The sequence below is a fragment of the Mixophyes fleayi genome, chromosome 8 (assembly GCF_038048845.1).
Source record: "Mixophyes fleayi isolate aMixFle1 chromosome 8, aMixFle1.hap1, whole genome shotgun sequence".
NCBI classification, from domain to species: Eukaryota; Metazoa; Chordata; class Amphibia; order Anura; family Limnodynastidae; genus Mixophyes; species Mixophyes fleayi.
Genome location: NC_134409.1, coordinates 110,333,120 through 110,361,082, shown reverse-complemented (window position 1 = coordinate 110,361,082; position 27,963 = coordinate 110,333,120). Strand labels below are relative to the sequence as shown.

The following is a 27,963-nucleotide window of genomic DNA, read 5'->3' as shown; positions in this document are numbered from 1 at the left end:
GCTGTGAGGCAGAAGTGCTAACCACTTAGCCACCGTGCTGTCCATTTACTCATTTTTAAAAATACAAATATAGAGAGAGATAAACAACAATAAAAAGGGTAGTTGCATCAGAAAATAATATTGATGACATCACTTTTAACACCTTCGCTCTTAAACATCTAAATTAATTTTCAAGTTTATTACAGTCAGGACAACAAGAAGTTTGAGTAATCCAGATTAGATACCAACATTTTGGACTACTGTTAAAGGAGCTGCCCACTATGGACAACCTCATATCAATTAAAACTTTCTATACCAAATGTGGCTCATGCAGAGCTGCAGAAGCATGCATATACGTCTGCTAGGGGATGTCTATTACACCTGCTATAGGGCTGGTGTATATACTAGCTGATGATTAATGACTTATCGTAAACTAGGTTTGTATGCTGCTTATGCAGAGGCTCTGCATTTTGACTCATGTACTCCCATTTTGTGACCAACTGTGTATTGGTTCCATAGTGTTTTAAAGAGTTAACAGATGTTACATATAGAGATTAAATTATGATATCCTGTTCCTTGACTCTTTCCCACCCTCTTCTCCCCCACCCCCCCTTTTTATATAAGACAAAATTTGAAAAGGATCAGCCTGAATGTTTGTTTGTCAATGCTTATTGTTGTATACTTATGTTCCCTTTTCTAAATAATACTTTTAAAAAAAATTATAAAAATAATGCTATCCTTTGTGACTCTATAAAAACATAAACATGATGTCCTGAAGAGCTTGCAGTCTACAGTTTGTTCGTGAAGTTAGTTTATCTGGCTTTGTAATTTAGAAGATACAAATAGATGTCTATAGATTGTATTTGACCTCCTGAGACCCTCAATGATCAAGATACCTCTGGTATTGGACGTAGGTGGTCCTTAAGGTCAAGTACTGCCCCCTTTGATTATGTTGGGGGCAGCAATGGCCAGACACATCTCTTATTGTGGAATGTTACAGTAACTCTGCCTTCCATTAACTTTCTGTAATGATGTTGTTTAGATTCAGGTTATCAATTTCTGACACTTCCAGTCTTGTTATTTCTCTTCTGAATCTGCAGTTAGTCATCAACGCCGCTCTGGGGTTTGACACCTTCGTAGTGATGAGACATGGGCTGAAGAAAAGCAAGCAGGAGGAGGCCAGCGGCTCGTCCGATCTCTTGGGTTCTTCTCTGTTCTCGAACATTCCTGGAAATAAACTTGGCTGCTATTTCTGTAATGATGTGGTGGCGCCAGGGGATGTAAGTATCATACAGCGTCATTATTGGGTTTTTTCTCCTCTAGGTAAAACATTTCTTCCATCAACTCTATACCATCTATTTCTGTCTTTGGAGACATATTTGGTTTGCATTTCTTGTGATAAGTAGAACTAAAATATCAACTAAATGTGTCCTCATCAATAAGCAGTCTTGGGGCTAGATTTACTAAGCTGCGGGTTTAAAAAAGTGGGGATGTTGCCTATAGCAACCAATCAGATTCTAGCTATCATTTTGTAGAAGGTACTAAATAAATGATAGCTAGAATCTGATTGGTTGCTATAGGCAACATCCCCACTTTTTCAAACCCGCAGCTTAGTAAATCTAGCCCTTGATGTGCAATCTCTTACAAAGCCACACTGACATTTGTCATAGCTGCTAAAGAATTCTCTCCAACATAAAACTATCAATTATTATTTTAACCTTGTTGCAATTGCATGATTTACGTAAATATGCTTGACATGAAATTTAGTTGTGTATGTCCAGTCCATTATAATTCCATAATCTGAATAACATTGCTAGTTTTGGACAAAGCCTTTTGTTAAAATATGCAGTTTAAAAATCATGGAGAAAATGTGTAACCAAGCCCTAAACCTCTGAAATAAAAGGTTTACATTGATGATCATTCGGCTGTGATGTTTAAGTATTTACTTTGATTATTGTCTCCATTTTGCTGTAGTCCACTAGAGACCGTACACTGGATCAGCAGTGCACTGTTAGCAGACCAGGGTTATCCATGATCGCTGGAGCTTTGGCAGTGGAGCTCATGGTGTCTGTCATACAGCATCCTGAAGGGTATGTTCTGATATATCTTTAGAAATCACTCTCTTAAATGTATAATAGTAAATATTTAAAAATAGATGTTGTAATCCCACATTATACAGACCATTACAAACAGGAATTCTGGGTAATTAACTTTTTTTTACACCATAATCATATAGCATGCAGATTTACCATTGCAGCCAGGAACTATGGGTAATAACATGTCTCAGCCTGTTGGCTTGAGAAACTCATTTTTTGTCCTCTGAAATGTTACCTGACATAACTTGCTTAAATAAAGACACATAGGGCCTGAGTCATTAAGGAACGTAAGGCAATAATAAGGAGTACATCTTCTGTACAAACCATGTTACAATGCAGGGGTTGCAATGTAGTTTATTATTTTGCACCTAGGATAAATACTGGCTGTTTTTTTTCATCTAGCACACAAAACCTTGATACTTTTATTTTTACACTGAAATTTAAAGTTGATCTAGGACATGCCCTATCCCAACTATAAATCTGTCCCCACATTTTAAATTGATTTCCCCCTCAAATGCAACATGGTTTTGCTCAGGTGCAAAGTTACTCCTTTTTTATGCTTTGCTCTCCTTAATGACACAGGCCCATAATGTTTTGTACTGGTATTGAGAGGGCCACAGTTTGACTTCTACGTGTCTCTGGCTATAGTCACACACTAAAGACGCTATCACTGCAGCTAGATAATCTGGATAATACCCTGTCTTTCACCACTATCCTTTTAAACCAATTTGACAGGGGCCTTGCACCATTTCTCGGTGCGGTTTAGAGACCCTGTTTCCTCCTTTAACCTCCTGTTTGCTTTCATTCCATTGTCCATTGACTTGCTCACATGTCCTGACAGAATCACATGAGTAGCGCTCCAATAATTATGACCTGTAAAAAAAAACCAGTACACACATGTAACCTCAAGTCACTAAATCCACCGTAGCTTAGGTAAAGTTCCAAACAATATAACACAAATATAGTAATTTCTGAGGAAACTAGCTTCAAAGCTAAAGAAACGGGGCAGGCGAAGGATTATGGAACCCGAGTACTAGTATACATTTCGGTCAAGGGGAGGATTCAGCATATGAAGCATGTACAAAATATGTACTTTCCCATGCGCATACACCTATGTTAAGATTGATTGGATCCTAATATCTTTGTGTGAAGTAAGCAGTAAAAAGGACTAATTTTATCTTTGTTCATACAAGGATTGTTCTTTGGAGAGAACCGTTTTATAACTAAGTGCCTTGTATGGGCTGACTTGTGTTTTATGTATTTAAGGATACACGGACATCAGTATTTCTCGGAGATAACAAATGCAGTTTTGATTTTAACGTGTTAATTGTGTCCAATGTGACTATTGAATAAATAAGTTTATAAAGTAAATCATTTTGGGAACTTGAGTTCCATATTCTTCATATTTATAAAATTATATTTATTAGGCTTCTTAGGTATATTGCGCTTCTTTTTCTTGTTTGTTGATTTAAGGTTTTATGTGGGCGAGCGCTCACCCCCTTTTTCAGGAGCAACATATTAATTGTTATATAATTCAGTTAATTAAAATGTGAGTGCTGTTGGTTGCTTTAGATTTGTGAATTACAGTAACTGATTATCACTTTCTTTCATTCGTGAGAATGTAAAATGTTCGGAAAATACATATTGTGAGTTAAGGCTTTTGGGTAGAAAGGCAGGGACTGTTGTAGAATCTGGACACATGAGTGAACAGGTCACTGCCTCCCTCCAGATCTTCACACTCTTCAGAAATAATCTGTGCTACTATGAACCTTTGCTCTGAATTCCTACAGGTTGTTCTAGGCTTGTAGGTGCGCCCACTTTAAACCTGATTAGACATGCAAATATGAAGAATTAATATTTGCATGGTGCACTCACCCAAATGCATATACAAGCATTAAATGTATTGTTTTGTAGCTTTCGCAGTAGTGCATAGTAAGCCGAGTTTTATTTGTTAACTTTTTCACGAACGACTGTGGAGCTGTGTGTCTGTCCTTACCCTGGTCACTAGTTTATCTTTTTAATTTTTTGGGGAAATTAGGTTAGTTATGGGTCTGACAGACAGCTGTGTACAATCTATAAGAAAGGAGAGCATTGTTTTTGCATAGTCTTTAAGGTACAATAGGGAAATCTTGTAACATTTACAATTGTTTAGGTCTCCTACCATGACAGAAGTTAGGAAGGTTGCGTACAATGCCAAGCATCTTATCAATCATCATTTATTTATATAGCGCCAACATATTCCTTAGCGCTTTACAATTCGGGACAAACACAGTAAACTAAACTAATAAACAAACTGGATAAAACAGACAAAGAGATGAGAAGGCTCTGCTTGCAAGCTTACAATCTATGGGACAATGGGAGTTTGATACATGAGGATAAGTCTATATTTTGCATTTCGGCCCAGCCAGACTGCAAAGGTAAAAGTGACTCATAAGCTAAATGATCCCGTCACACAACAATGTTGGTCAGGGGGTAGTTGTCTTGTGTGAAATTGTCTAATGGGTGGTAATAGGCTAATATAGTGAGGTTAAGAGGGTGGTTGAGGAATATTGTAAGCTTGTCTGAATAGGTAGGTTTTCAGAGAACGCTTGAAAGTTTGTAGACCAGAGGAGAGTCTCATTGTCCGAGGGAGAGGATTCCATAGAGTGGGTGCAGCCCGAAAAACGTCCTGTATCAGGGAATTGAATGATGTAATGAGGGTGGATGAGAGACGCATATCTTGTGCAGAACGGAGTTGCCGAGTTGGGAGATATTTTGAGACAAGAGAGGAGATGTATGTTTGTGCAGCTTTGTTGATGGCCTGGTAGGTTAGTAAGAGTATTTTATATGAGATTCAGTAGAAAATAGCATGCTTTTGCCATCCATTTCAGATGCCAAAGGGTTCTCTGTGTTTAATTATTACTTCAGATAGGAATAGAAGTATTTGCCTTACATAGAGTAGGTTCTTCCTCAATGGAGGATAGTCCTGTTGCAGTTGGGGATGGTTCAGGTGTCATATCTGCAAGTGAGAATCAATAACTATTTTCATTGAAGATTACACAGCACTGTGTATTTTATTTTTTTTAAATAGGTATCAAGCTACAAGCTTGCGGGAGGAAATACTGAGTAATACCTTGCAGGGATTTTCAAAGTTTTCTGACTAACTTTTAAGTGTTCCTGCCAAAATCCGGACAGCAAGCTGAGATGTCATTTTGTTTTAAGTTCAGTTGAGTTCACACTTTCACTTTAGTCCCTGTACTAAAGTACTGTGTTTTTTTCTCAAAATAATAATGTTCGTGATTTTGTTATAAGCATTGAGTAGTTAAAGGTGATATATGTGAATTTTTCTTGTTTGCTTACAGAGGGTACGCTGTGGCCAGCAGTAGTGATGACCGAATGAATGAACCCCCAACTTCCTTGGGGCTAGTTCCGCATCAGGTAATAAATTATAACATTTGCAATCAGTAAAACATTGTGCCATGTTTGGCAACAGTTCTGTCATCATATGGAACTGGTATATGTATAGTTGTGTACTCATGTAATACAAATAATATGCTGGAATGCTACTATGCTGCGGGTTTGAAAAAGTGGAGCTGTTGCCTATAGCAACCAATCAGATTCTAGCTGTCATTTTGTAGAATGTACTAAATAATGACAGCTAGATTGGTTGCTATAGGCAACAGCTCTACTTTTTCAAACCTGTCGTTTAGTTAATATATTCCAAAGTCTCTGGAATAATCTTGAATATGGGATGCACGCTTAATGCAAAAATAGAATGTTAAATAGTGAAAAAACAAATGGTCAACGTTTTTGTCTGTATCGGGGTATTTAAGGGAGTGAATCACAAATGGAGGTCAGGTCCTCTGTGTTCAATGGGGGGAATCTCTCCAGAGTGGACTAAAAATGTAACAAAACCACACTGCGTGTCACACCGGAACTCACAGACCGGCCAGTAATAGCATGAACTGTGATGTCATTCTACGATGACGGAATGTGGAACCGAGATGCATTCTATCAGGGTCTGCAAGGCAGAAGCACTATAAAAAATAAAAAAAAAGCTAGCTAAAAGGAAAATATATTATGTTTTCATTTATATTACCCTTTTTTATTTAGCTTTAGTCTCCATTAAAAGGCATTATCTGTGTTAAGATATTAACCCTAAAAAGTGATGCGACTTCAAATTACTTTTCAGAAGTTATGAAAAGTGCTTTCTGCTGCTTGTGCACATGGTGGCGCTGTGGTTTCATTTACCAGTTTTTCACAGCACAACTTTAATGGAAATCAAAAAAAGAACAAACTTGTCAGCACTTAACTGAACCACTGTATATCTGAATATATATATATATATATATATATATATATATATATATATATATATATATATATATATATATATATATATAGCGCTCAGTAAAAATTAGATTTTGGTTTACATTTTGATCACAGCATTTAAGTTCGCCACCAAGTTTCATCATTTTTGTAAGTACCTGCACTCACATTTATTCCTTACACATCAGTGAAATGCAAGTAAAATTATGTAAACTTACCTCACTACTACAGAAGCCTAAAATATGACAAAAAGGTTGTTGTTGTTTTTAAACCACACCCAAGTGATCCTTTATGTACTGATTGGGCAGCAGCTAAGACAACATTAGGAAATATTATTTGCAAAAAAAAATTAATAAAAATGAAACTTGCCACAGTCCAGTGACACCTGTGTTTTTCAGGGTACCAGCTACATTGCAATATAAATGCAGTATATATGGATTTTTTTAAAAAAAGAGCACAATTGTTGTTGGAGTTTATCCTTTCTTTTGTGAATCTGTACATATTTAGCACAATACAAATGAGATATTGGTTTCATGTATTGATAAAAACATATATGCCCGTACCCAAACATCAGTGGGTTGATATTTGGTTGAGAGCACTTACACGCAGGTCTAGGCTTTAAACATCACTGAATTGCAGGTGACAATTTTTTTTTATTTTAAACCACTCTCATGTAACACTGTAGGCTTGCTAAAAATGGAATGAAATGAGACAGTCTCTTTATATTAAACCATATTTTATTTTTCAGATTCGAGGATTTTTGTCAAGGTTTGACAATGTTTTACCGGTCAGCCTCGCTTTTGACAAGTGTACGGCCTGTTCTCCAAAGGTAACTCTCTGCAACTATGTTCATTAACCAATGTCTGTTCATCAAAATTCACAGCTGGTATGCTCTTATTTTACAGTCATTCATATGGTTACATATTATCATTGGCTGGAGTAATATTATTGGACTGCCTTTCAATTTCTCCACCTTCCTCCAATATAACTTCCTGATTTGCTACTAAAGTATCTGGGCTGCGACCAAACATAATCATTCAAATTTAAAATACAGTAGATTATTATTATTATTTAATTTATTTATTTTAAATCTCTTTAATGGTAACAGTTTTAAAGTAACATAAAGCTGAAAACAGGTGTAGCAATGCAAAAACAAAATTGTACAGTCAAGGTACATAGAGCACAATTAATAGAGACTGGAGCGACATAACAGTCCATCAACATAGGGAAACAAAAAGCCACAAATGACCCGCAGTTCGTGCCTAAGCCTTGAGACTGTGGATATAGGGAATATTAGGATTAGGAAGGGAGCGTGGCAGAGGGGGAAAAGGGATGGGAGAGTGACTGGTAGGATAAGGAGTGGTTTTACAGTATGCAGAGTAGGGGGGTTGAGTGGTGTGAATACCAGGCGTTCCATATTTTATGAAAGGAGGCCACCTTGTTGTTTTGGAGGCTGGTGATGTACACCATCCGGGAAATGAACCAGATTCGGTTAATTACCTCCTGACGTAACGGGGGCTGATTTTTTTTTTCCAGTTTCGGGCTATTTGAAATGTTGCTGCGCATGAGATATGAATAATCAATTTGTCTGTTGCTTTTTCAATGCGGGGTTTGGGGGCACATAAGAGAATGTTAACGGGAGTCAGATTAAGAGAGAGCCCGGTGACTTCCGCTATGAGAGCTCTAACCGCTGTCACAGTAGAATATTTTGATGCCTGGCCTTTAAATTTTAAAGTAAATGATAAATTTCACTCTTGGGTTCTGGCTAGTGTTGGTACAGAAAATAATGTCTAGATTAGGGCTGATAGGGTGTATTATAAACATAGATATAACCAAATTAAAGAGGACTGGATGTCAGCAAGCCAATTCAAAGCAAATGGTATTCTAGTGATTAGAGTTTTGTCAGTTTTGTCAACACTAATGTGTTCAGCATGCAAAAATTCTGCCGAAGAGTGATTACCAAATCACAGAATGTTATTGGTGGCATATCTGATAATCTGGTGTTATCATATAAATTATATTGTATGACTAAAATGTATATGTCTAAGGCTTGCCAAAGACTGAGTGCTTTTTTTTCTTTCTTTTTTTTTTTTTTTTTGTTACACGACTTGTGCGTAATTCTTGTTTAAAAATACAGGATCTATATTACAATGTAGAACATGTAACAAGTGAGGATCTAGCTGACTGAAATCAAAAGTGAGTTAGAGCCAGTAGACACGATCAGCAAGGGATTTAAACGGAAAACATTTGAGTAAAGTGGATGAATTGGCTCACAGTCTGTCCAGCCAGACAACACTTAGGCTAGGTACACACTAAAGTGTTTATAGCAGATTGTTGGGCCAATCCGATGATAAACGACTGTTTAGTCCGATGTCACACTAGTGTGTACCCTGCAATGAGGAACGATTTATAGTTTCTAAGCACATGATATCATTGAACAAGATTGATAAACTGAACTAAAAATCTCGTTCAACGATAGAACAATGTCATTCCAATTCTGCCGTGTGTATGCACTCTGCGGAATTGGAACGACAATTTTGCTGATAGTGACAGCCCTGGTCACAGCAGGACACCGATTTGTGTCACTGTGGACATCTGTTACTATTTTAGCCAATGATTATGACTGATGAAGAGCACAGATCTGTAGGTAATTGGGTATAGTGTGTACACATGAATCTGCACGATGATCGGGATTTTTTTTCCCCTGTCGTTGGTAAAATAGCTAATTGTTAGTGGGTACACAGCCTTACTCTGTAAAGGAGTAATATCTGGTCTATAAAGACAAGTTACTGCTACCCCTGAGTCCACACATCAGACGCAATGAGGCTCATATACTTACTTTGGTGCAAATCTGCACTAAAAACATAGCATTCAAATGGATTGCTTTCACTGTCTATGTTGCAATAATAACAGCAAATTACTTTTTTGTTGCTATGGTTGTAGTGCTGATTTGCACCTTTGATAATGTTGGTTAATAACTCACCTTATCTCTTGTTACCAAGACTAACTCCTTGGCAGTGTGATCACATAGTCTACTGCAGCCCACTCACCTTTTCACACTTCTCCATGTCCATCAAGATATCACTGCTGCCACTACCCTTCCTCCCCCCCCTTGCCCTCCCCTCATTTCTCCATCTTCAGTACAACAGCCCACAGCTCACATACAGTGCTTATCTTCCTCACAGCAACCCACCATTGCTGCTTACTGCAGCCATCTACAGCTTCCAGATAGCCCTCTTCTAATCTGAGCTGGGATTTAGTATTGATCATGATGCATTCATTTATTTATTTATATCCAGATATAGGGCTCTAAACCTACCCACCATGACCTGACCATTACTAATTGTAACATCTGGCTAAAATAGTTTGTTATTGCTAATTTAATAATAAAAATAAATAGGGGGACACCACCACCACCATCATCATCATCATCTTTTATTTATATAGCGCCACTAATTCCGCAGCGCTGTACAGAGAACTCATTTACATCAGTCCCTGCCCCATTGGAGCTTACAGTCTAAATTCCCTAATATAGACACACTCACATAGACACAGAGGAGGAGACAGACAGAGGGTTTTGTATAGGAGTATCTTATGTGAAAATGCTATGAAGGGGTGCAGACCTTCTGAATTTATTTTTTCCAACTTTTTTTGTCATTAGTACAAATATAAACTTTACATTTTATTTGCAGCCCGGGCATCTCAGGGCATTGGTGAAACGTTACATACAGTAATTCTATGGTACTGCCTGTAGCAACAAACCAGATTCTAGCTGTCACTTTGCTAGTGGAGTTTAGAAAATGAATTCCTGATTGGTTGCCATGGGCAACACCACATTATATCTGAGTACTGATCTTTATAACTGCTGCCAAAAGTCTTTTTATACACATTAAAAAACAGGAACTGTAATTCTTTATAAACTGTATATTTTGGGATAATGAAGATTTGTTCCTATAAAGACTTTGCCCCGCACATGTTTCTTTTTGTGACCAGATGTGTCTTTTATCTCCCTCATTCGGCACTTCCCAAATCCCCCACTGTCTTTCTTTGCCATTTGGAACTATTTGAATACTTGAAGGAAATTGGATTCAGAGTGGAAACGGGGGATTTTTGAAGAAGAAATGAGTCAAAGGTTTAAACATTTACTCATATGACAGCTTCAGGTTTAATAATTGTGAATAGATTTCATCTATATTACTACAGAAATGTGTGTGTATATTGAAATATTATACGACTGGTGTCCTTCCTGACTGCCCAGAACTCCTCCATTTTCTGTATGTGACAGAATGGGCTTACTATGCCACCCTATTGGGGGGGGGGGGGGGGGGGGGTTATTAATGTTCAGTAACCTTTCGTTACTGGCCAGTCGTACAGGCGCTACTTGCCCAGTGGATACTCAGTCTGTATGTTTCACCTGCGCACCATTGTGGTGTCTCCAGTTGTAAGGAAACCAGCCTACTTCACTGGCACCAAGACGCTGGGCTCAACAGAGGGCAGATGTGAGTGTTGGCTCTTATCTCTAGGTCACAGGAATACAGAAGAAATTGGTGGTGTCTGACAGCAACAGAGCAGGATCTTTAGTAATCATGTTTATTGCTAAGAGATCTTAAAAGAGCTGTTACTTACAACTCCATTATCGTCATCACCATCATCAGCTATTTATATAGGGTCACAAGTTCTGCAGCGCTGTACAGAGAACTCACTCGCATCAGTCCCTGCCCCCATTGGAGCTTACAGTCTAAGTTCCCTATCATACACACACACACACACACACACACACACACACACACACACACACACACACACACACACACACACACACACACACACACACACACACACACACACACACACACACACACACACACACACACACACACACACACACACACCCAGAGAGAGACTAGGATTAAATTGATAGAAGCCAATTAACCTACCAATATGTTTTTGGAGTCTGATTCCCTTATGTCTCACGTGAATCAGTCTGTTCCATACTCTTGCTTTAACATTATCAGCAGAGACAGGGATATATGTTCTCCTCGCGTACACTACCAAGGCGAGTGTGCGCCCAGCCCCCCTCTCTTCTTGGCTGCACTAAGTCTGGCCTGGGCACTTTTATCTTAAAATCTCCTGTCCAAACGAACTTCACGGATCCCTGTTTCGGGGTCTAGTGCCACCTATAAGCCAAAATCAGCTTATAATGCTGGTAGCCAGACTCCGCTGCAGCAAAATACACAAAGCGGTTCTGCAAAACCAGTCTGTTTAAGCTGTTTCTCGCTCTCTAAACTGTCTCTGCCTGCCTCCGCAACAAAAGCACCTTCCTCCTAACACGCCAACCTGCTACAGAGGTATAAAAGATGATGGCCAAATTCAGGCAACTCTAACTCCTTCAGCTGTTGCCCTGTATGTCATGTATATTCAGCTCGTTAGTAAGCCTTGTAATATATTTTACTTTTCAATAGTGGCTTTACTTGCTCTTTAATCGTACCTAGCACAGGCAAAATTATTTTTTATTACCATTCTGTACAAGCTATGTGAGCAAACTTAGGATATTGTATCTGTTACCTCTTTGCCTACTCTCTGACCTCATATTTTCTGACCTTTCCAGTTTTGTGCACACCCTCAGTGATGTCATGCCCCACACCCTACGAGAACCTATAATGTCTTACAGGAGTTACCAGCATTTACCAGTGCACATAGGTGGTCATACTAGCTAGGAAATGTAAACATGCAGTTAAATATAACTTTGTGGTATGCTATTTCTGTAATAACAAAACAATATTTTAACCCGTTACATTTTAAAATCCTGTAGTTATGTGCTTGGTCTACATCATGTAGTAATCTATACTCTTACCTGCATGAACCGTTGTAAAGCCTACTGTAATGCATATTAAATGTGGTACTTGAACATGTTGCCAAAATGTCTGACACATCTTTTCTTTGCGCTGTCAGGAACATCGCTTTTTAATCTCTCAGAAATATCCGCTTGCTGTGTTGATATTTGCTAAAAGATTTAGATACTTTAAACTTGCTGATAAGATCAACCTTGCAACCCCATCTGTGTTTGAACAGCAGCTAAACATAACTACTAACTTCTGCCCCCCTTCAAAGTGGATCTGTCATTACTATTTAATATTTTCTTTCCCTGATAGAATCTGTAGAACATGCTTGCTTCCAAAAATGTTTAAGTTATTTACACTTCTGTCTCTCCCCAACCTCTCTTTCAGTGGCACACCATGCAAGTGAAAGTAATGTGGCTGATTTAGTGGGGCCCTGTCTAGTAATTTAAAAATGGCCGCTAGTCACTAGTTTTTGGAGAGGCATGGAAACGGACTGACTGTTCAGACATGGAATCAGATTTAACAAGAGGAATCCTGGCAGAGCTTCTCTGTGAAGCCCTGCACAAAAGTGAGAGCACATAGGGAGTGATTATTTTATGACCCGGATATAAAGTGAATGCTTATTGGTCTATTATAGTTCACCTATTACTTACAAATACTTGAGGCAGCCATTTTGTGGGTTGATGCAATATTTATGAGATTACAGCTCTGAAACTTTCTAATGTTTCACCGTTACTTATCAAAACGTTCCAAGCTAGTCTGGTCATATGATGGACAGGAGTTCCGGTGTCGCAAGTTCTGTACCTAAGGGCTTCCGAGAAGTAAACCCGGCATTGAGCTTATCAATAGGAACCAGTGATATCATTGAGGTACTTCATGACTAAATGTTCATGAAACACTGGCTCTTAGTGAACTGATTGGTTGCAATCTTATGAATGTTTTTATGAGTCCTCAAAATGGCTGGTGTATGTGCAGATTATAGGTGTACTTTAACAGCACCAGTGTAGTCTAGCATGAGATGAAACATGAAATTTTGTGTCTTAATTAACCTATAGTAAATTTAAAGGAGCACTAAACGCCCAAACTGACATTTTCAGGTATGAAGCAAAATGTATTGATATTCCGTTATAACCTGACATCCCATTGTATAAACATATTCAGTTATCGAGAGATATAGAGATATATATATATATATATATATATATATATATATATATATATATATATATATATATAGAGAGAGAGAGAGAGAGATGTCAATGTATTAAAGACAGACAGTGGCTTAACTTGGTCATTAATGTCCGGACAGGGATATGTAAATGATCTGGGCTGCAATAACTATATAAAGCAACAAGAAACTAAACATGTAGTTCTACAAATGTGTTCAGTAATCAAAGCATTTTGAAAATATGTATGTATTGAACCAAGTACCTGTCTCACTAAACAGTGCACTCTAATTTGTCATCAGTAACTGAAGTTTGAGCCATCTTCATAAAAACAGCTGTTTTTGCAGAATTTTTTCTCTTTTTTTTTATTTTCTATTTGTTTCTTTTGAAACGGTGCAAGTAAAATAGACAATGTTGCCTATTGTTCGGAAGAGATTTGCTGATGAACTTCTCCATTTGGATTAAGTATAACTGGAGATAACAAAGAGGCGTTTGTGTGAACAGTCGGGCACATTGTTTATTCAGCATGGAATATCTTGCACTGTGATGACACAAGTAACGTCTCTGCCATTGTCTTATCAAACTGTGAATCCAGACTCCCAGAGGATATTCTATTGGTTTGGACTGAAAATCCATTTTTCCGAAATTGGAGTTACTAGACAAGCTGTTCCACCACCAGACTGCAAATTTCATTATTTTAATATGAAATATTAGACAACAATAGATATTGCAGCGATCAGCCACAACATTAAAACCACCTGCCTAATATTGTGTAGGTCATCCTACAGATTTTCGATCGTATTGAGATCTGGGGAACTCTGTCATGTTTCTCAAACCATTCCTGAACAATTTTTTCAGTGTAGCAAAGTGCATTATTTTGCCAACAAGGAATACCGTTGCCATGAAGGGGTGTATTGGTCTGCAAGAATGTGTAGGTAGTTGGTATGCGTCAAAGTAATATCTTCATGAATGCTAGGATCTAAGGTTTCCCAGCAGAGTATTGCACGGAGCATTGCACTAACTCCGCCAACTTGTTCCCATATTGTATTCTCGTGCCATCTCTTCCCCAGGTAAACACATGGTGTAAAAGAAAACGTGATTCAGCAGACCATTTAAATCCCACATAGATGGTACCCTAAGTTAGAATGGAACTAAAACCACCAGCGCTGCACATCACAAATGCTAACCCCAGTGCCACTGTGCCCCTGTACTGTTTACTTAAATGTGAGCTGCAGCAGAACCTTCACTTTTTATACCGAACATACCTGTTAACATGTCACACTTTTTGAAAAGCTACTTTCTGCCTCAAATTGAGCTATAGTGTCTGTGCAGGCTTCTTACCCCACAGATTATACCTGCCATGTATCAGATAATGACAAGGTTAAGCGGCATAAAGGGAAATCTAGTTTGGCCACTTGTTGCCCCTCCAACCCACCAGACTGTGTGTAAAGCTTCAGCAAAAACAGGGACCAATATTAGTCTGTGCAGTTACTTCCCCCCAAACATAACATGGCTCAGATGGACCATTGGATAGATCCCATCGCTGGGTGTTCTGAGCCTGGGTACTTCATAGACAGGCAATGCCCCTTTCAGTGTCCCTGCCAAGGTAACAAAGTGAGACACCCAGTGGATCAAGTGCGCATATATTATAAAGAACAGAATTATTATGATAAATTATGTGCAGGAATTGAGTTCCCTAAAGAAGTAGAGATGTTCAGTAAGGAATAGGTTTAAGTAAATCAGTTTTGGCATGATGTATAGTTTATGGGGCAGGGCCTGATGTGAATGCGTTGCGCTGCGGAATCAGTGGCGCTATGTAAATAAATGGTGATGATGATGATGATGTGTGACACAAAGTAATAGGTTATTATTTCCTGTAAGGAAATTAATCTATTATCTCTGATGGAACTGCCTAGAAATTAGGCGCTGGTAATCCGTATTCCGACACTTGGAATACCGACACAGAGTATATCGACAAACAAAAAACAGATGACCATAAAAGCTACATATTTTAAATGCATACTTACATTAACACAGACAGCGCAGATTTCAGAACACACTGGTATGCGACTGCTGCTAATTCCGAAGATACTGGATGCCATGAAGATTTAAAGCGGCATTTCAGTGTTAGGCTTATGGTTAGGTTGCGGGTTCAACTGTTGCTGCGTTAAATTTATAAATCTTCATGTTGCTCACTTTTGTGACGTCAAACTCAAGTGACGGCATGCAGTATGTTTGGAATTAGCAGAAGTCGCATACTAGTCAGTCTGTTCGGAAAACTGCGCTGCTTGTGATAACTGCACTGCTACATTTAAATGATGTTGTTTTTATACCCATTGGTTTTTTTTTGTTGATATACTGTGTCAGTATTCCAAGTGACGGAACGGAATACCGTATCCAACCCGAAATTGGCTACAGTGCATCTGACTGTGTGTGTGTGTGTGTGTGTGTGTATGTATGTATGTATGTATATGTGTGTATATATATATATATATATATATATATATATATATATATATATATATATATATATAATATATATAATATATATTCATATTTATTTATTTTTTTCACTATATTTCAATGACACATATTTATGAAGTTGCTGATATAGTTATTAAGATCTTAGATCCGTTATGGTTGCAAAATTTGACTTCAGCAACTCTCCGTTGTTCCTTTCTGTAAATTATCAGCAAGATGTTCTCTGCTGCATATGTATCTACTCTATCCTGTCCCTTAAAGAATGTAAAAAAAAAATGAGTATAAAGTCTGAGTCTATTGCTTTGTTTCTAATAGACTGCTGAGTCAAGCCAGCTTGTCCCCATGATACGTCCTGAAATCGTTTCCTATTATTTTATCTAGGGCTGCTCAGCAAGCCTCCTCCTCTGTTTCCTCTCCATGATTTGCTTATCTCACTCTGCGCTGGAAGAGTTCATGTTTCAGTTGGGGCTCTGCAGAGTTCCAGTGGCGAGCTTGTTATATAATGAATCTGATGTAAAATATTGAGTAGCTTCATGTTTTTAAGATCCGAGCCCTCCTCTTGTTAGCATTTTAAAGATTATATCAACATACTTAGAAAATCGATCTATGCCTGAATTTGTGTTTATATGTCATTTCGTTTTCACCATTTTAATATGCTTGGCTCTTCCTTCTCTTCTAATGCCAAAGTGGTTACCTGACCTAACCCGTCATAGATTTAGGGAAGTAGTGGGTGTGAACCGCACAGGTTGATTGATGTTGGAATCAACCATTCACTCTTGCATGCAGTTGTTCAGACTATCCATCTTGTAGACAGCAGTCCAAACTATTAGGCATTCAAGTGGCAAAACTATGTTTGAATCACATGCACCTGCCCCCTTTTATACATCAGAATTTTTTTCACCTTTTCAAGAGCTACACAGTCTGCTTCTATTCAGCTCACTGTCTACTAGTATACCTAAATCCTTTTCTGAAATGTTTTCCCTAATAATGTGTTTCTAGCGTAGTTGCTACCAAAGCCCAACTGAGTGCCCTTACATCTATGTTAAATGTCACCTGACATTTTTCTGCCCAACTTTACAATTTGTGTAAATCCTTCTTTAAAGAGATACTATTCTCTTTTGTGTTAATATTGCTACATAGATTAGTGTCATCATCCTCTATTTATATAGCACCACTAATTCCGCAGCGCTGTACAGAGAACTCGCTCACATCAGTCCCTGCCCCATTGGAACTTACACTAAGGTCAATTTAATAGCAGCCAGTTAACCTACCAGTATGTTTTTTGGAATGTGGGAGGAAACCGGAGCACCCGGAGGAAACCCATGCAAACACGGGGACAACTTACAAACTCCACACAGATAAGGCCATGGTCGTATGAAAATATGGGCTCTCTACTTTCCAAGTCATCTACAGTGTCATTAATAAAAGATTTAAAAAGGAGTGAACCCATTATTCATCACTATTTTGCATATTGCAAAATAAGTATATGTAGTCTGAGGTTGTATGGGGATCAGCACTTACACTAAAGGCCTCATTTAGAATCTGAAACAAATCCAGCTAAAGGATTCAAATTTGAACCTACACCAATCAGCCACAACAGCAAAACTACTGACAAGTGAAGTGAATAACATTGATTATCTTGTTACAATGGCACCTATCAAAGGGTGTAATATATAAGGCAGCAAGTGAACCGTCCGTTTCAATCCCACAGAAGAGCTACTTTAGAAATTGCTGAAAAAGTTAATGCTGGCTATGATAGAAAGGTGTCTGAACACACAGTGCTTCTTGGCTTACTGCACAGTCCCCATGCTGACCCCTGTCCACTGCCGAAAACACTTACCATGGTCACGTTTGCGCCAGAACTGGACCATGGAGCCTGATCTCATGAATCCATCTTGCGCACGTCGCTCAAGTCAGTCTCGCGCACGTCTGTTGCATACATATTGCTGTCTTTCGTCTTTCCTCCTGATTCCCTTCCTAGAACCCCTGCACCCTTCCTTTCTATCCTTCCTCACCCTACTCTGTCTTTTACAATGTCTCCTTGCTTCTGTCCAATGCTCATCCTCACCACCTGCCCTCCTCTCATTTCAAGTTCCAGCACACCCCCACGTACCAGCAGCCTCGCCAATTTCATCCATATCTCCCAACTCCCTCTCTACCTTGCTTTCTTCCACTGATACTGCTTCCCCTGCTGCTCTCTCATATGGGGTCCTCTCCTTCACCCACTCAGGATGACCAACCAGGCGACCCGGTGGGCATCCTCCTACATGCTATACACACAGTGTATATATATTAAACTATGTTTTGATTATTTTCCCACAAATATATCTATTGCAATGTGCTTCCAAAAGAGCTAATTTAGACCAAAATAAAAATAAACATTTTGCTTAAGTAGATATTAAAATGTTAATTTACATATACCCAATGAATCACAATATTTTCACTTTAATCTTAATATTGAATTGTAATACATTGGTTTGTAAAGGGGTAAAAGCTTGACCTCCTTAGGTTTATAAGGCCACAAGAGACGCTTAGTTACTAGTCGCTATTACACAATCACTGTAAATCTTTTATCACTGGATGGTCGTCTTTCCATTTAAGGTGATTATATTCCAGTCAATCAGTGTAAACACAATGTCTCGGGAGAGACAGGCTCTGAATTTTACTTTTTTTTTTCTCTGTGACGGTCCTTCCTATCAGTATTGAATGAAACCATTTGCTTTAAATCCAGCGTTGTCCACGTCGAGAACAGGCTCGACTTCCTTCCTCTGCTCCCTTTCCTGTTTGTGTATGGGAACCGTCCCTCTGTGTGTAAGGACAGGAAGGTCACTCCTTCTGTGTAAGTATCAGCTGTGCCAGGATCTAGGTCCACGCAGTTATTTATTTAGTACATACAGACCTTTCTCTCGTTGGCCCCTTTCATTACTTGTAATCTTTGGATTTGTAACGTAGACTGCAGGAGATTTTATTAATGGTCAGTGCAGCAAGACAACATCCTGCCAAATAAAACTTGTCCGTGCAAATATCACCTAAAAGTCATAGGTGAATTAATAACATTAATTTATGTCTTAATTGGTACATGCTAGGTTTTTGAGATTTAAAATAATAAAAGGGGAACAAGGACCAACAACACTCTTGAAATGAAAAATGTGGTATGATATGCATGAACACAGTCATTGACTAAGCACACAACATGTTATTTGTCATGGTAGAAAGATAATAATCTAATTTATACTTTTCATAAACTTCAAAATATCCAATTTTCTTTCCTTTTCCAGAAGGTGACATTTTTAAATCCCTATTCTAGAGCATAGCACTAGTTGTAGGTCTGATGTATATCATTTACATACTTTTTTTTAACTCTGTTTTAATATATAGAAGGCAAATTTTACATTTTCCCTTTTTTTTTATTCTATCTGGAATATAGTTTGGTCTTCAATTAAACTTGTCTGTTCATGTAAGGTTTTTGTTTCAGTAGTAGAATATCATCATCATCACCATTTATTTATATAGCGCCACTAATTCCGCAGCGCAGTACAGAGAACTCACACCAGTCCCTGCCCCATTGGAGCTTACAGTCTAAATTTCCTAACACACACAGACAGACTAGGGTCAATTTGATAACAGCCAATTCACCTACCAGTATGTTTTTGGAGTGTGGGAGGAAACCGGAGCACCCGGAGGAAACCCACGCAAACACGGAGAGAACATACAAACTCCACACAGATAAGGCCATGGTCGGGAATCGAACTCATGACCACAGTGTTGTGAGGCAGAAGTGCTGATCACTGAGCCCAATTCTCCAGTTGCTGCTTTAGTCCAGGGTACTTTAAACTGCAGCTTGACATTTCCGTGTCGGTGTGGGAGCAAATGTGTATCTTTATAAAACACCTGGTTATGTTATTGTGTTACAAACAATAAACTGATCTATCATTGTACTGCCCTATAAACAGCCTTTCAGGTCGGAGTTTTGAAAAACCATTGTGAAAATGAATAGTCCTCGTGACCCGTGTCTTATTCATTTACACCTAGCCTAGTAATCCATCTACAAAATACTGCTAAAGCTCTTCCAATTATTGGAACAGCCAGTCAATCCCAAAAATGAATTAATTAGTGTAACAAAGTAGATGTAACTCAAGCTATATTGAAGAGTTCTCTGTTTGTTGCAGCAACCATCTTCACAACATATCATAATTTGGGCTGAGTAAACTTTCTTTTGGGCAAGTAGAGAAAACCATTTACCTAGTTTATGGCCAATTTCTATGCAATCTATAGCAGATTATAGACACTATGCACAATTCATAGCATAGTTATGATGCTTACCACATGGTTGCCTGTGCGTTCCTTTGACCTCTTGCCCATGTTTGTATCCTTCCTTAAAGGTTCCTTCCTGAATATTCCTCTTTTTCTTGTTTTTGTTTTCAGCACATGTCTTTTTAATATTAAAAAACCCCAAAAACATTTGAGTTCAGTACTATCCTATTAAGTACCCACTGACTAACACCCAAAGCATTACTAGCTGTTAAGAGGTGCTTTCACGATATGATGTAATATCTTCAGGGGAGGGCTGGCAAATATTAGCCTGGGGAGGCAAGACTTGACTCAGCAGCCTATTGGGAACATTTTAAAGGAAAAAAATGCAGGTAGCCCAATTACCCAGCCCAAGGTAGCCTACTATGGAAACAGCCCAGGGAGCAGATGCCCCCAGCCCAGCCTGCCCTGAATATATATTTTTTTTCTTTATGTAGTTTGTTAGATTTTTTTTTTTAAAGACATTAAATAAAAATGATATTAAAATAAGTTATTTTAACATATTTAGATGTTGTTGTGCTCAAATGGATGATGCACATATGCTACATAGTAACACCATGGACCACCCCTAAACCCAACCCAGCCAACCTCATTCTAAATCCAAAAGATTCCGTTATGTTATGTGCAGTTGACCCTCTGCTGGACTCCAACAAATGCAATGGTGTGACTTTTATCAAGCAGTTATGGGATGGAGACTATAGGCTTCAAGTACTCAATCTCAGCATCCTCCTCTTTGATCAAGTGGTTTTTCGCGGTACGAATACTATATGAACCACCCTATTCCGCCAGAGCGAAAGAACTCTGCTGTGGGCTCCTAAAGACCACCAGCTTCAAGAGTTTCCATCTTTGATTAAACAACTGACTAGTGTAGGTGTCTCCTCCTACCCTCCCCCATCTTCCCTCTCATTTCCCACCTTTCACTATATCCTTCTGGTTAATATATGTATATTTTTTCTGTGTATTGTATTGTATTGTTTTTATACGCTATTGATAATACCGTCTTTGTTGTAATCCATTGTATTTTGTTTTACTTTTGTTGTAAAACCTCAATAAAATGTATTCAGTTAAAAAATAAAAAGAAATGTGCTATTAAGGAAAAGTGTAATCAAATTATAGCTTTTTTTTTTCCTGCAGCACTATAAGAATTTGCATTAATCAAAATTTAACATCAAAGAAAAATGATTTAATGTTGTAATAACCAATGCTTATTTAATGTTTCTTGTCAAATTACTGTATTCAAAGAGGGTATAACTGCGTATAGAATGCTGCATCCTGGAATTGTGTATGCTGAAAAAAAACATGGCATTAAAATGCTGTAAGAAGCAGCTTTCAATTCTTTTGTATGTGTCCTTCTGCCAAGACTGTGAATTCTTATAGATTATAGGTCTGTAATTTTAGTTTCTAGTATTCTGGCACTTTGCCCTGACATATCTGTTGTAGGTTTAGAGGCCTGAGGTGCTGAGGTAGTAACGTACATCATAAACTGAATCCTTTAATACATATCAAAGACATACTGTACACCCTGATGTGTAATTTTCTTTGTTGTGCATTTTAGGAGGTTTGTCTTATTACCCTTGCTGTCTTCTTACATGTTTGCATATTTTCATATAATTTTAACTGAGAATATAGTGGCATAGCTAAAGACGTTAGTGGTATACTATTTCACCTACGTGCTAAATTTTTATGGGCTTGAGTCATTAAGGAGAGCAAAGCATAAAAAAAAGGAGTAACTTTGCCCCTGGGCAAAACCATGTTGCATTGGAGGGGGAGGTAAATTTAAAATGTGAGGACAGATTTATAGTTGGGGTAGGGCATGTCCTAGATCAACTTTTAAATTTCAGTGAAAAATAAAGCTATCAAGTATTTGTGTGCTACTTGAAAAAACAGCCAGTATTGAACTTATGTGCAAAATAATACACTATTTTGCACCCTATGTATTGTAACGTGGTTTGTCCAGGATCACATTTACTTCATTTGTTTGCCTTGCTCTTCTTAATGACTCAGACCCTAAGTGTTTCTTTTGATATTTTTATATAGTGGTTGTGCTGCAACAAGAGTTCCTCCACCCATGGAATAGTCAAGAAATACTTATCACTTTGATCTTGGTGTGCTCATCCTGCTTTGTGGTTCTCTTTAGTGTTGTCTGTCTACCTTTAAATGTTTTTCACTTTCCATCTTAACATGGGACTGGATTCTTTGAGAACTCTCGCCAGACAGTAGTGAAGAGGGTCACCATGCAGGGTCAGTGCTTCAAGATCAAGAAGCAATAAGCATAGCTAAAAGCCCCTGGATCCCCATCTGTGCTGTGGCTTTCCTGATGGCTCCCCAACATTCATTTCTTTCAGAACAGGGGGTGATCTACACCCCTATGACCAGACCTATTTTCATGTTTGTTCTTTGTCTGTTTCACGGGGAATTACTTTTTAATTGCTTTGTCTGCCATAAAATAAGTATTTTCAGGATTTAGGATTTTTTTTTAGTAACATATTGAAACTGAAAGCTTTTTATTGTGTGTCCATTAGCAAGAGATAAATAGAAAGATTATGAAAAACAACACATTTAGGGAGTTATAGGGGCGTAAACAAGATGTGTTTTTTTATTTTTCCCATTTTTTTAAAAAAACTTTATTCACAGATCAGCATATTACAACATTTGACAGGGGGATAGGTAAGATGTCGATAATACAATGGTGTCCCTTAAATTATTACATTTATAGCCTATATAATTAATGTAAGATTTCACAAAATATCAGTGTAGAAAGTAAAGCGTGCAGATCCATTTTTTAATAATAAAATTAAGAGATTAAAGTAAGCTGGCAGTGTGGCTTGAAATGTGCTAAGCAGGAGGAGAAAAGGGGGGACCAGTTCTAGGGGGTTATGGAGTTAAATTGAGAAAGGTAGGTGAACGTTACAATATGAAGCCCATGGTTCCCATAATTTGTTGAACGATTTAGCAGTGATGGGGCGTGAGATTATTTCCAATCAGCGGCTATTGGCAGGTGGCTGCTGAAATGATATGACTAAACATCTTGTTCTGGTGCTTAGTGGCTGTCTCAATCCAGGGCCATCTTTTCCATTGGGCACGATGGGCAGCTGCCCGGGGGCCCCACAGGCAAGGGGGGCCCCATAGGCACGGCTCTTAATGAGAATAAATAATCCTGCAAAAGAAAAAAACCTGAAAAAAAACAAACCTACAAGGGTCACTGAGCAAGTACATCTATCTATCCCTATCTCTATATATCTAGATCTGTATCTGTATACATGTATATATCTATATCTATATCTAGGGGCCCCGGTGCACTGCTTTGCCCGGGGGCCCATAATGTTGTTAAGATGGCCCTGTCTCGATCCCAAGTGGGAGGTGGAAGGAGGGACATCGAGGTGTAGCAGGATGAATGCAACATTTCTGAGCTCTTACTACAATAAAGCTAGTTTTGGGCATTGCCTCCATATATTGAGAAATGAGTCATCTGTTGAGTAACCTCTCCAGCATCTGCTAGGTGTGACTCAGTAAATCTCCAGTTTGTTGGGGACTGGATACCAGCGATACAGGAGTTTATATGCATTTTCTTTACTTTTATGCAAATAGAGCTTGAGGCAGTTTTTGTTCTCCCCAGTCCTCGCTGTCCAGAGTCTCCCCCAGATCCCGCTCCCAAGCATGTTCATGTGGGTCTTTCATCCTGGTATCTGTAGACTTGAGATCCCAGTGCAAAATAGATATGAGGCCTTTAGCAGTAGATTGTCTGAGACAGAAAGGGACTAAAAAAATAAGATGGTGGCCTGGCACAAAGTTGAGGTTTAACAGTGGAGTGATCTGCACTAGGTATTAAATTTATTTTTATGCTATTTGGAGGGAAACATGTCCGCATGAATCTAATAGTAATGCTGTCATGGGATTGCTGGTTTAGCTATCCCATGCAAAATACCAGGGGGTAAATTTATCAAGCTGGGGGTTTAAAAAGTGGAGATGTTTTCTATAGCAACCAATCAGATTCTAGTTATTTAGTAGAATGTACTAAATGAATGACAGTTAGAATTTGATTGGTTGCTATAGGCAACATCTTCACTTTTTTACACCCGCAGCTTGATAAATTTACCCCCTGGTGTGTCTACAAGAGGAAAACCCTAGTGATGTCACATGGTGATTTTGCTGGGACAATTAATTGTGGACAATCCATTTCCTCATCCATTTGCTGATTGTCATTGACTGCTGTAGTTGTGAAATTGGGGATCATTATTTCCCCCATCTCCATGATGATGTTTAAAAGTGTCAGTTTGTGGTATAGCCGATAAATGGGTTAATTACACCTACCACAATTATTACTCTTATTTCGCCCATAGATGTTCTGCCTGTTCTCTCTGCCTTTTTGGAGTTTCTCTGAAATCCATTGGGGGTTTTTTTTGTCCCTCCATCCCTTCTCCATGTTTATACCTCCTATTTTCATGTTTGGTTCCATTTCTATTTCCTGCTTCTTGAGGTTGGAAGCACTAGCTTACCCTTATTAAAGTAATTCTATCGTTTTAAAATAAGCATTGCCCAATCAATTGTATGTGTGTCCAAAGCACATGGTGGTTTATTTTAGCAGATGTAAATAGTCAACAATTTCAATACATTATTATATTATGATAAAGTACAGTACAGCACAGCCAATACCAAAAGATAAGTACATACCAATGTAATCGCTTGCGCTCGCATGCGCACCCACAACGGGACCCGATGGACAATATTCTGTATAGAATATTGTGTCAGAGTTGACTGAGGCCCCAGTGAGATGCAGCTAATATATATACAGTCAGTGTTTCATTGTGAACAATAGAGATGACGTAGATTGTTTCTATAGGTCCAGACGTTGGGTGGGTCCAGGCCAGACAGGTAATAGGTTGATTCAATCTAAGGAATCCAAAGGTGGGGGTCTTCTCTCCAGGGGGTCTGCTCCTTTTCATAGCCAGTATCATACAAAGGTTTACTCTCTAATATCAATAACTAAAGTATGCAATGTGCGATCTCTTCGCCGACTGCACCGGACAGCTGCTGATGATTAGGGCTTCAATATGATATATATATATACATACATACATACATACATACATACATACATACATACATACATACATACATACATATATATATAGACTAATAATAAACCGAATACTATCTGCTCCTGAATTACAGTGTAACAGAACCAATATGAAATTATATAAATAACTAACTGTCGTAATGCGAGTGTGTGCGTGCGTATTTTACCGTGCGAACGCACCACGCCACGTAACACGTGGCGTACGCTTCGCAATACGCACGGCAAACCAATATTAAACCAATATACTTTCGTTCATCCAATTATACGACTTCAACACCCTGTTTAATATAAGAGACTTTCTAGACTTCTATAACTGCTAAGTAAGTCATCTGGTGCTTCTGTGGCAATTAGGACAGGGAAAGAAGCAAGCGTCATTGTGCCAGCAAAGCTGGGGCTTCTAGAGCCCCTGTGCCTGCATGTGACTGCTTCCAACCATGTGAAAATAAATATTGTACTATAATAACAATAATCACTGTCTGTCCAGTGGTGCAGTTGTGGCGCCTTTATAAGTAAATGATAATGATGAATGAGTGGGCTGTAGCATGCTTTGTTGCTAATGAGGCAGTTTATTTTTTCATCCATGTTAGTGATGTGGGACAGAATGATTTTGTTACCAAATAGAGCACTAACATCAAATAAAATATCAAACAATGCAGTTCACTACAATACATTAAATATTATTTTTATTTAATTTTTCTTGTAAAGCGATATAGTAGATGTTTGTATATGTTTATTTTGCAATATTTAAAACATAGCTTATTTTACACAACTACCTAATTAATTAATTATTTGTTTTGGATTTTTATTATTTATTATTTTTTTTTAAAAAAAAAAAACATATTACAGTATTGCTTCTTCTACCGTGGCCTTCTGGTTTTCTAGTGTATATATGGCATTTATTTGTATGCTTTTAACAATGGAATGGATTATACTGAACAAGCAAGGAGTAACCACTTGCTCAATTTTTTACAAAATTAATCAAAAAATATCTAAGATCAATACAAATGCTCGTCATCAATACACAAGGTTATCCTTTCCTTTTAGATGAAAGCCAATTTACCTCCAGTACTTTATGAGAAGGGTAATAAAATAGGAAGATGACACCAGCTAGCTGGCAATTTATGTTGGGACTTGTATTTCAACAACAGCTGTAAGAAAAGGTTGACTAAGACTATTCAAGATCCGCAGAATAGACGGACTCTGTAATGTGAAGTTGAACTTTGAGCTAGTGTCAAGAACTGTAACTTGTAGGTGATTGATTGTAGTTCAGACTTAAAAAAAAAAAAAAATAATAATAAAGAAAAATGCATATTTGTCTTTATAGGTGATTGATCAGTACGAGAAAGATGGTTTCCAATTCTTGGCTAAAGTTTTTAACTCTTCACACTCCTTTCTGGAAGATCTCACGGGTCTCACTTTACTGCATCAGGAGACACAAGCAGCAGAGGTCAGAATTCACCTTACCCTTTATTTTCAGTATATCACAATGTGCATTGTTCACCATGTTATTTCTAATTGTAAAAAAAAATAATTAAAAAATATTACTTTATCAAACCACAGTATTTAAATGTATAAGAAGTATGTGTAGTTTGCTTTGATATGCAGTAAACATAAATTTTATTGAGTTTTGTGATAACTGCCTCAATCTGCAGCAACAATAGATGTGGTTAGAATTAAACACAATTTTGTTGATAGTACGATAGTGCTTGACTGCTCCATTTGCAACAAGATCCACCAATATTTTCTCTACAGGTTGAAACTTTCTCAGGCTAAATCATGCAGAAGCTCAAGTTTAATGAATATACACCAAATATTTTTGATGAATTGTTTTGTATAGAGGCATGTTACACATATTAATCCCTTGTTAATGACAATGGGATACAATTAGAATTCGAACTCTATGGACCATGTCTTTTTTTATTATCTTTACAAACTATGTAATGTAAATATAAAATGTGATGCCTACCCACACTATATACTGAACTCCCTCACCTAGCATAAACATTGGGGTCTGATGTTTGGTATTCCTGTAATTTGTACAGAACAAATGGCCTTTGTTTTGCACTAATAATATTATGCAACCCTAGACACCTCTGCAAAGGCTTTTCCTGCTGTAGCTGGTAGGATAATTCTACATTTGCCTGCTGCAGCCGCATCTACTCATGGCTATGATGCAAGTAGCCATTTGCCTCAGGTGGCACTTCTGGACAGTCCTGATAGGCGGAAAAATAGAGGTGTTCTCAGAGAATATTCCTGCCTCTCAATGATTGCTATGTCCTCGTGTGATGAGACAAACTGTAATATAACTGCATTGATCTGACAGCTCACCAACTGACATTTTCCAGCCCCCTTCTCAGCACTTCAATGAGAGCCCAGCAACAGGGTCTGTGACAAGGACTGTCTGTCAGTGTAGCTCCAGGAGGCCAGTAAGCTCTCCTCCCAAAATATCACTATCTGTAAGACTCTCGTGGTTGGTCTGGGTAGTGTAGACCCTACTTGCCTACCCTTCTGGAATTTCCGGGAGGCTCACGAATTTTGGGGAGTCCTCGCGGAAGAGTAGGCATCCTCCCAGACTGTGATGGAGATGGAGTTTAATGTCACAATTTTGCTTAATTAAGCTCCGGCCCCTGCTATGCAATGCCATGTTTTTGGCCATTTCCTAGCAGGGGGGGTGGGGGATCTATGGTACGGTGAGGCATGGCTCC

The 27,963-nt window shown here is 38.3% G+C and overlaps 1 protein-coding gene across 3 annotated transcripts in view; it reads left to right on the top strand.

The window, feature by feature from the left end:
• The window catches only part of ATG7 (autophagy related 7), a 203,472-nt gene that overhangs the window by 48,052 nt on the left and 127,457 nt on the right, over nucleotides 1-27,963 (top strand). For all 3 annotated transcript variants that reach the window (XM_075183176.1, XM_075183177.1, XM_075183178.1), the window contains exons 14-18: nucleotides 1,080-1,259; nucleotides 1,954-2,069; nucleotides 5,417-5,492; nucleotides 7,132-7,212; nucleotides 26,583-26,705. In XM_075183176.1, coding sequence (XP_075039277.1) covers nucleotides 1,080-1,259; nucleotides 1,954-2,069; nucleotides 5,417-5,492; nucleotides 7,132-7,212; nucleotides 26,583-26,705 — 576 coding nt within the window. The remainder of the gene's footprint in view (nucleotides 1-1,079; nucleotides 1,260-1,953; nucleotides 2,070-5,416; nucleotides 5,493-7,131; nucleotides 7,213-26,582; nucleotides 26,706-27,963) is intronic.